Source organism: Argentina silus (assembly GCF_951799395.1).
Source record: "Argentina silus genome assembly, chromosome: 1".
NCBI classification, from domain to species: Eukaryota; Metazoa; Chordata; class Actinopteri; order Argentiniformes; family Argentinidae; genus Argentina; species Argentina silus.
The window spans coordinates 10,107,405-10,117,664 of NC_139655.1; the positions used below are offsets into that span (position 1 = coordinate 10,107,405).

At 41.1% G+C, this 10,260-nt stretch overlaps 1 protein-coding gene across 1 annotated transcript; it reads right to left on the minus strand.

Moving 5' to 3' along the window:
* Nucleotides 1-3,077: 3,077 nt before the first annotated feature.
* insig1 (insulin induced gene 1) lies at nt 3,078-9,832 on the minus strand. Its single transcript, XM_083681289.1, has 6 exons — nt 9,639-9,832; nt 9,081-9,428; nt 8,037-8,161; nt 7,496-7,662; nt 6,779-6,878; nt 3,078-5,035 (listed from the first exon to the last, which is right to left on the minus strand). The coding sequence occupies exons 2-6, from the start codon at nt 9,412-9,414 to the stop codon at nt 5,006-5,008; spliced, it is 756 nt and encodes a 251-aa protein (XP_083537415.1). The 5' UTR covers nt 9,415-9,428; nt 9,639-9,832; the 3' UTR covers nt 3,078-5,005.
* Between the last annotated feature and the right edge of the window lie 428 nt (nt 9,833-10,260).

Genomic DNA, 10,260 nt, shown 5'->3' on the forward strand with positions numbered 1-10,260 from the left:
ATACTGTCATCTGGTGGTAACAAAAGCTATCACCACTGAATTGGAATTGTCTCTTGTACTACTCTGCCCTGTACTACTCTCTGGTTTCATCCTTTTATATTACAATGTTTTGAAATGCCCCACATAGATCTTCATCAGCAAATGGACACAATCTCTCTCTCTCTCTCTCTCTTTCTCTCTCTCATTCACAGACACACACACACACACACACACACACACACACACACACACACACACACACACACACACACACACACACACACACACACACACACACACATAATTTCCCAGAGCAGAGAGAAAAATATGTATTTATCAACTTTTTTAAATGTGGGCCATTTATACATGTATTTAATTTGAAACATCAAAACATGTAATTTGGCTTACACTCCCATCTACTGGGACCAATGTCAGTAGAGATACTTAGAGGGAACATATCAAAGCAGAAACATTTATCAGTATATGTGACTGGGCTTGTGAGAGTTATATTTGTATCACAGACTGAGGGTTTTGACAGCAGCTCCTGGGTCTGGCTCTGTTCTACAGAGGCCCCTGCAGAGAGGGAGACAGGCTAGCTCCACCACTAGGCTATATCCCTGCTGAGTTAACACCATGTGATGGGGCATAGTCACCTCAGTGTGCCACTGGTTAGAAGGACTACACTACCGCAACCTGAGCATCCATCAGCTCCCCCATTGCACCACAACATTGACCCTATCTTCAAAGTGTATGGAATACATTACAAATCTGAGTCTCTTTGTGGTTTGTGAACTTTGTTATCCTGTTGTTTATTAAAAACGTAATGTGTAGAAAGTGAACTGGAATGAAAGTGTACATAATGTGTTTGTGCCAAGTCAAAACAGTATCCCAAAGGTCTTCATGGTGCTTTGACCTGCTAACAGGCGTAGACAAATAAGCCTTTATACATTGGGGAACTGTGTTTATTCCTTGATTCCTTGAATTAGATATGACTTTGGGGTACGTGCCAATTATGGGCTAATGGTGGGGGGTTCCATTTAATGACTTCACTAACCCCTCCAGGACTGGGGGTCCTGTCTGGGTGTCAGATCAAATAGGCAGCTCTGATGCTTCGCCAAATCTCTCTGCAGACGACTGCCCCTGTGGAGGACCCATCCTTCAGAGAAGACTGTACCCTAGTCTGCATTAGGGTTAGGGTTAGAAAAACTATGAATCAATAATGTTTACAAACATATTCAGGAAATGTAAATTATTGTAAGACATTTATTTACATAAACTCCAAGTTTGTTCTAATTTGTAACCACCGATCCTTGCTATGTAATCTCTGTTTAATATCTAATGGTTCAGGACTGGGACACATGTCTACATTAGTTAGGGCCAGTAAAGATATGTTTGATTTGGGACTGAAGATCTGCACCTCAACAGAGTTTTCCCCAAGTCTAGCCAACAGCAGGAGTCTATGATACATGCTGTGCATATGATAACTCCCAACCAGAAGAACTAGCATGGTTGGGGGTCCCTATAAAGTGACAGGGATAACCTGTCCAGGCTCAGAGTACACCATCACTCTCAGTACACTCTCAGTACAACATCATTGTAGGTGCAACCAAACTGTCGACCTGTTAATAGCAAGGTTGGCCTCAGGCACTAGTCCAGACCCAGTTTGTTTTCTTAACTCCTAATGGATGGGAGAAGGACATAAGTGCAGAGGAGAGAGGGAGATTCCTGTTGGCATGGGATGGTTGTCTAATGGAGTCCTTTAGTCAGCTCTGGGTGGAAATGAAAGGAGGTTGAGGCCTAGCCAATTATTCTGCCTGAGTGGAGGAGGAGACGGTAAGAGGAGGGGAGCGAAACGGCGTGTGGCGCTGGAGCGTTGCCCTGTCGGGAGAGAGACACTCTCAGAACGAAGGCCGAATTGGGCCCACGGAAATTGGCCTCACTCCCAGAAATTTTCCCAGTGCAAAAGGTTAACTGTCAGTCCCCTGCTAGGTATAAATAGAAGGCTGCTCTCCAGAAAGGCGTGTCAGGAGTGGGGGAGGCAGATGGGGGAGGGAGGGGGGCTCATGATAGTGATCCTAGTGACAGGCAGGGTGTAGGTTCAGGGAAGGGGGAAGGGTTGACAGAGGGGGAAGAGAAAAGGAAAAAGCAGCAGAGTACATTATAATGGGATTGTGACAGGGGCCCCAGACAAAAGAGTGTCCTCGTCCATTCAGCTTCCCCTTGCCGCAGACACAACAACAACAAGCCCTGCTAACGCAGGTCTAATAGAGCTACTAGCACCACTGATGGCCATCACTTCTGAAGCCATTGTTTTACGGACATGACAAGTAATTAGGTGGCAATTATTTCTGTTGTCCTACACTCTAGTTATTCACATTTTATGGGGGGTACATTTGCGTTTGATTGATTTTACTGTTAAAAATATCCAGAGATATTGTTAGAAAGAAGACTCTGTTACTGACTTGTATTACAAGCATCATCTTTGCATGTAAAGGTTGAAGGGCAACAGCATTGGTGTCACTTAAGTCTATGGTAAATCTATCTCTATCGCTTCTATTTTCCAAGACATAAAAAACAAGCGATCTATTTATTTTTTTAGAAGAAGACTGTTTATCTGGCCATGCTCTCATCAATTGTAGGAATGTGATACGTGCATACCCCCCCCCAAGACAACACACACACACACACACTGCACACACACCCCTCCGACACAACACACGTGCACACCCAAGAGAGAACAGAGCTCTGGGCACAACAGCACACAACGGCGGTAGGCACCTTAGATAGGATGCCAGTAACCTTCCAGTTACCAGCACACATCCGGCTCCCTCCTGTGCAATTGGAGATTGGGGATCAAACCAGCGACCTGCCGATTGCTGGCCAGCCTCTTTAACCTCTAGGCTACCTGCCGCCCCATCATAATGTCTTGTACGATGTACCCTGAGTATGATGCATGTATTATGTAAACACATTTCTATGAAATCTTACAAATCATATTCATAAAAAGACATGGGTAATATACAACAGCTACACACAATCACACCTGGTTGTTCTGCTAAGACTTGGGCATAAGAACAAAGTAGACACACATCCCTATGAGTTATTTCTTTATTTTTTCACTTGGATTCAAGGTAGTAGAAATGATATACAACTGAAATATCAGACACATGCACACACACTCCCACTCTATACATTGAAATGTCCACCACCCCAATAAAGCTTCCACTTCTTCTAACACACCTGAATTTGTGCAGAGATTCAAACAGAACCAAGCGTACCAAGCCCTCTGTGATCTTCATCACAAAAAGGTGTATTCAAAATCTGTATATCCAGTGACACTTTACATTAAGTTATTCTATACCTGTGTAGTAACAATGTTATTACTCGAATAACAACACTGTATTACAATTTTGTTACATAGTAATTTGGTTATTGCTTTGTAATGATGTATTAATGGATATAGCTATTTTGGGAATTACATGTCGAAATATGAACAGTCTAACTCCCCTTTTGCAATAACTACATAACTAAATTACAAGGCAATTACCTAATTACTTTGTAACAACATGTTAATACAATATGTACACTGTTATTACAAAGTGGTTTAGAACAACACGGTGGAAAGCGTGACTGTATTTACATTTACTAATGCAACCACATGAGATTTTACAAACAGTTTGACACAATGTTTTTGTCTTCTTTCCCGTGATAATAGTCATTGGTATACAGTCTAAGAAGGCAAGTAATCTCTGACACTTTTGTTGTTTACAAAAACACTGATGTTATTGCTCATTTTATTTACCCACACTGCATATGATTCCAAGGAGTCAACCATTGTCAGAAATAATAAATAAGAAAGAATAGTCGGCTCAGGTATCTGATTGCACTTTATTCCTCTAGACCCCCAACCTACTAACTACGTAGGTCAAGTATGGTAATACCTGTCTGATTATATAGGGAGGAGATTATACATGTAAGCAATATATAATTATTTATGTACAAATAATAAAACAACTGGTATAGTGACAAAAGCACTCAACTCTATAATACAAAGGCAATCACAGATTGCAAATCTTCGAGACCGAAGTAAAAATGTCCTGTCCTCTCCTTCCATTTCTGTATGTTCCCAAACTTTCATCACTAGTCTGGAAATCCATTCAAAATGGGAAATCAGTCAGTTATCATATTCAGGGGGTTTACAAGCCATCCACCATGTCAGCCAGGAAGTGAACTTTAACACCTGGTCACATTGAGGTGCTTGTTAAAAATGTATTAGTGATTTCACTGCAACCATTGACATACTCACTCACTGTATCATCATGGTACATTCTTTGAAAACATGGTCACATCATTCATGATCGCATGTATATTTGGTTTTGGGTCACAGATGTTGGCATTAAGAATATTTATATCTCATAGATAAATACTTATTTTTGGTTCATTACAATTGGGAACATACAATACATCTTATCGGTGCTCTGTCTGAGTGTTTAAGACATTTTTGCCCAGCTCTGAATCGTTTCCCTTTTATGATCATTTTGTACCCAGGCAAAACAAAAAAAAAGCAAACATTTTAGCACCACCCTTTTCCTCGTCTTTTCTGTTAAGACCTGCACGCACACACACTCTTGCACGCACACACCCGCAAAAGGCTGATACTGTAGCTCACTCTTACTCTGTTAAACTGAAATCAGTTTATACGGTTCACTTTGAAGAACTAGAAGGGCAAATACTGTCCTGTCATAAAGTGTGAGGGAAGAACTAATGCCATACAGAGCACAACAGGGGTGGGAGGGTGAGGGTATTTTGGCCACAAGGAGGTGCAGAAGTCATGGCACATTAGGTCAATAGGTTCTGGCCAGCTTTTTTGTTATAACATACCATAAAAGTAGTCAAAACTGTACAGCTTTTTTTCTTTTTTCCTTTTCACTAAAATGTCTCTCCCCATGACGTCAGACTGGTTTCCTTCCGTAGGCAGGTTCTCCATATTGGCTGTCCTCTTTGCTCCTTGGCTTCTGTCATCTTTTCAGTCTATGTGGTGTTTCTCTACACCACCCTGGTGGAAGAGAGGGAAACATCTCAGTCAAAACCAGTGAACAGCAAACATCTCCCTATAATTATTCTAATCTAAGCACTCAACAAGCCTACAGTAGTGTGCCAGATTCAACCTGCTACGTGTCATGTTTTCTTTTATAATTTGCATCAATCTAAAAAACAGGCAATTCTCCTTTATCTCACGCAACCACCAGTCATAACCATAATTACCTGCCACTTTAGTGTAGTTTCCTACATGTATTTATTTATTTATATCATTTTTTATTTTTTCTTCCTCTCTGTACACTCTGTCAGGACTGCATGGTTATTATCAGAGTAACCTATTGTACGGTCGCTGGAAATAGTGGATTATATTTATTGTGGGATCATTGTGTAGTGCAATGTTTCAACCTGTTAAGACAGCGATACGCATGGTTCCAATGATCAGCAGGGTCGATCATGCAGTCTGGGGGTGGATCTACACAGTCCTATTGTATGCTAGTTTATATTATTTTCCACTCTCAATATTACCATGGACTGAATAAGTGGAATTTGATAACTTTCAGGATGATTCTAACAACCATCTGTTTGGTTTGTGCATAAAGGCTCTCCAAATGTATTTTCTATTAAGTATAGGCAGGTATGCCTATTTTCCTATAATCTTCAGTATACAATGTTTAAGATATTGTCCTATTTAATTTCCTATCCTATCAAAGACATGCATGGTTCCATGATTTAATTAGTAATTGGCACAGAGAGTGGAGGTGATCGATGTATTCAACACTGGTCATTCAGTGTTTTAGAGAATATAGCTTACAGAATTTAGCAATGCGAGAATATACACTAGGCCTACTTCCACATATTTTAGAGGATGGACTGGTGGTATAAGAGATAATCCCTGACAGGTGACGACTGCTGCCCATTATGATCAAGTGTCTATTTTCGCCTATTGGTAATTATTGCATGTGGAACATCATAGGTGTGAATTTGCCAACTCTCCTTGACAAGTCCACAGACACTCCCACTTACCGCCCCGTCTATGGTGGCTATGTTTGAGTTGTTCAGGGCAGACGCACTTTGCGGTGACACCAAATTACGAAAACAGTCTTTACACGTGATTTTAGTGTTGCGCAGTCTTTAGCAGAAGCAAGTTGAAGCCCAGAGTGCATAAGGGTTAGGGTTAGGCATTTGTGGTCATGCCCGTAATCCAAGCCATATCACAAACAACAACAACATCAACAACAACGTGAGTGACCGCCTGGTAAACTTAGCAATGACTCACTCAGTCTACTCAGTGCCCACTCTGGTGAAAAACAACATGCTTAATCTGCTTTCACAGTTCCATTCAGTCAAACTGAATAACTGATGTGATTCTGAAGAACTTACACCTCATGAATTTACCTCTGAATTTACACCTCATATATAGCCCACATGTTGGCTATGAAATGAAAACAAGAGTTTGCTTTTGAATTAATGTATTTTGAAAGTTGCAAATTCTGGACTATCATTCAGTATATAGAAACTCTCTTCAAACTTAGAAGTTATCTTTGTTTGGGCAAAAAAAAAGATAGATAAAAGGATTCAAATGTATTCAACTAACTTATATATCTTTGAAGATGTAACTTGTCATCTTGATATGAATACTGACTTCATGTTAATCTTCCATTTAAAATCATAGACATGTAAATAACCTGTAAATAACTATTTACACCAGCAGAAATTCACAGAGCAAACATGCAATAGAAAGACTCCAGGCAGGTCTTACCATGGCTAGCTGGCGTCCTATATTTCCCACAGTGACTCCTCCTGAGAAGAATATGCAAGGCAGCCAGGAGCGCACATACAGGAAGTCTGGGGATGTGTACCTACAAGAGAAGAGTCAGGTTCAATTAGAATGCCCTCCCCAATAGTCAAATCTACTTCTAAATAAGGCACACGTCAATACAACTCCATGGCATGGCAACTTAAACACAGTTTCAAAGACAGATCTCTGAGAGGGAGAAAGCATTCAACTTTCATGGTGAAAAATAAAATAATCAGCATTACACTGTCGTTCTCCTTCAGTCAACAGAAGCTGTAGAAGCCTTCTGAAACAGCAACAGTGTGCCGCTTCTCTGCAGTATGTTTTTGAAGAGGCGCCACTGACACAGGTAGGAGGGCCAATAATTGGGTGTGCAGACATGTGGGATTCCGAATCCCCCCCCAAAATAACTGCATTCATTTCCATGTCTTATTTGTCAAATCCTCTTTGATGGAATAAGTTGAGAGGGACCATTTCCAGAGAATATACTTACTTAATTCACAAAGGGGGGTTAGTTTCTCCAAAATAACACAAATTGTTCACTGGGTCTACCCCAAACAATAATATAAGTAATGATGACACACTGCTCAAACAAATGCCATCCATGCCATTGTCTACAAAGGTTGTCTGTGGTTAAATGTTTGGACTGACACATAGAAGAACATGTTTGACAAGACTTACTGATAGACACCGTTGTAGACCAGCAGCTGTGTGATGACAGTGGCTAGGAAGGCCGTGGTGATGCCCAGGCCAAAGCCACTCCTCGACCGGTCAAACGTCCACCACAGCCCCAGAGAGAGGGCAGCCAGGGTAAGGGACAGTTGGACATTATTGGCAAAGTCTAGTTTCTGTGATATGGAGCAGTTAAGGGCAAAGTAAAAGTACATTGGTTTGACTACTACTTCAAAACATTACAGAGCAGATTGCACTTACATATGCAAAGCAAGTTTGTTAACACTTAACATTAAAGTCTATGTTTGAGTTCGGGTCTGTAAACACTTTATAATTAGATTGAAGACAGTTAACCATTAGTGCAGATAGTTTTTTTTTTAAATGTTTTATCACTGCTCCAATAGCAAAATAGGTCAGAAATTGTGGTAGAATATAGAACTGTAAATAACCTATTCAAAATCAATAGATGTATATAGGCAGTTACAAATATGTGTGAGAAGAACCCTTTAGATCAGCAATTACCATGACCACATAGTTTTGGAAAGGATACAGCACTGGCGTGGTTGATGCCAACAAACACTGCGATGCATCTCATGACACTAGCCCACTCTCTCTTGAACTTGTGGGGCTCTCCTAGATGGCTGTCGATGCAGGGGTACAACAGGCCCACAACAGCTGCAAAAATAACATGAATATGACTTCATCATTGAATACATAGCCTACTAAAACTCAAACTATACAATTCTCAGGGCTTGACAATGGTGTGCTTCTATTAACATATGTTTTCTCGGTCCACTTTTTCTTTGGCAAAATTCAATTATTTATTTGCCTGTAGTCCTACACATAAGTCGGATAGTTCGTGTACATATTCAGACACACATTGGAGCTGAGACATAAAAAAGGATATACCATATCATTATTACTGTGGAACAACATGTTAATACAATGTCACTGCGGTAAAAACTGTATGTTGTTATATTTCTGTGGTTATACAACACAGGTTTAGTGGCAACTTGAGTGTTACCCATTACATTTCAGTTTGGTTGAGACGGCGTCGGCTAGACTGTTATGGGGGAGGGGTTGAGGGAGAATTATTTATTTCATTTTGACTGCACATGACTTCCTTGTTTCTCTTTTTCGGTAGTGGCATGTTCGAGACAGCAGCCAATTATGTACCGCCTCCACAGCTCACCCGTTATGAAAGCAGCCAATGAAAGAAAAGCACACCCCTAATGCCCCTTCATGTCCGGCTGTTTCTAGGGAAGCCTATTGGAGAGCAATAGAAACACTGCTGTACTTTCCCAGACAAAACATTCACCATTATATGGCCTGCGAGAACACTTACATAATAGATAACAATAATAATAATAATAATAAATAAAAAACGGGTTCCTCTTCTAATTTACTGATTTGAAACTGTAAAATAGGTATGTTTTTACAACATGATAAAGCACGACACCCTTCCCCCTCCCTTACATTCCTGTGTACAAATAAGTAGTAGTCTAGCCCTTTGGCTGGCTGATTTACTCATTCATACTGAATGATTAACTTACGTTATTACTATAATCACATTTAACTGAAAGAGTTGACTCACCAGCCGCTGTGCCGCAGCAAGGAGGGATCCACCACGCGGATGAAAACAAAGTTGCCATTACCTCCTCTGGAAACAAAGTGACATTTCTTTGTATCTGCAGCAAGTTGAGCACCAATGCAAGAAATACTCCGACGGTGAAGAGGACCAGACCCCGCCGTATCAAGTTTGCTGTTCGCACATTGTGCAGGGACCCATAGGCATTGCTGAGGACTGATGTTATAATGGACATCATTTCTTCAGCTTTCGATGCGAGCCAGTTTGCAGCAGATAAATTCTTAGATTCCACGCTTGATGCACAGGAGCAACTCCAACAGTGTTCCTCTAGTCTTGGCATTTGGCACTTTAGAGCTGAAATAAACGAAGATCAGTTACACATCTGTTCTCAAAAGCCTTTAACATCTGAAGGAACTCTGGTAACAATGTTGCAGGACTCCATACCTACAGTGATGCCTATAGTTTGAATGTTTTTAATTTTTTTTATTTTTATCAAACTGATATAGCTGACATCTTATAATTGTAAAAGTGACAATAGTAAAGCAGAAGGGGTCGATCTGTTACCTTGATCTCCAGACGTCTTTACTGTCTGATCCAGTGAGGGTCGACCCTGTTCATTCGCACCTCAGAAATAATGAAGCTGTTCTCTGTTCTGCTCTCTTACTCTGACTGTTATCACGTTGTTAGGTCACATCGTCGTTTGGGTGAGAGAGAGGCAGAAAAAAGCTGCTATTTCATTCCTGAGCGCAGACCTCATACCAGAGACAAGCTTCCTCTGCAGAAAACAATCACAGCTGTGTCGGGTGAGTCGCGTCGGCCAATGGGAGCGAGGCGGGCGATATGACGCGACGCGACGCGACGCCCCCTTGCTCAGGACATCACACGATCCTGGCGCTTGCGGTAGTGCAGCCTGTCTGCATGTGTGGAAAGGTGGAGTGAGTTTGCCTACGAACACCAGTGACTAAATGGAAACAAAGCGAGCACACAAACAGTCAATCGACAAGTTAGCAAACTTATTCAAAGCTTATTGAGATGCACATTTGTAAATTAGACTAAGGGTCGGCTCCAGTGCATTTGCCCACCCAGCTCCAGTTAATTTGCCCATGCAGTAAGCCTCAGATTTGATACATTATTGTTGTTTGAATCACAGATTGCCCATAGGATAGAATATGTAGTAGGTGGTGGA

Bases quoted from the DNA above. Each gene is read 5' to 3' on its own strand.
- insig1 (XM_083681289.1), bottom strand. From the start codon at position 9,414: ATGCCAAGACTAGAGGAACACTGTTGGAGTTGCTCCTGTGCATCAAGC. The intron at 7,663-8,036 runs GTATCCTTTCCA...TCCATATCACAG, and splicing joins GCATCAACCACGCCAGTGCT to AAACTAGACTTTGCCAATAA. The intron at 6,879-7,495 runs GTAAGTCTTGTC...CTTCTCTTGTAG, and splicing joins GTCTACAACGGTGTCTATCA to GTACACATCCCCAGACTTCC.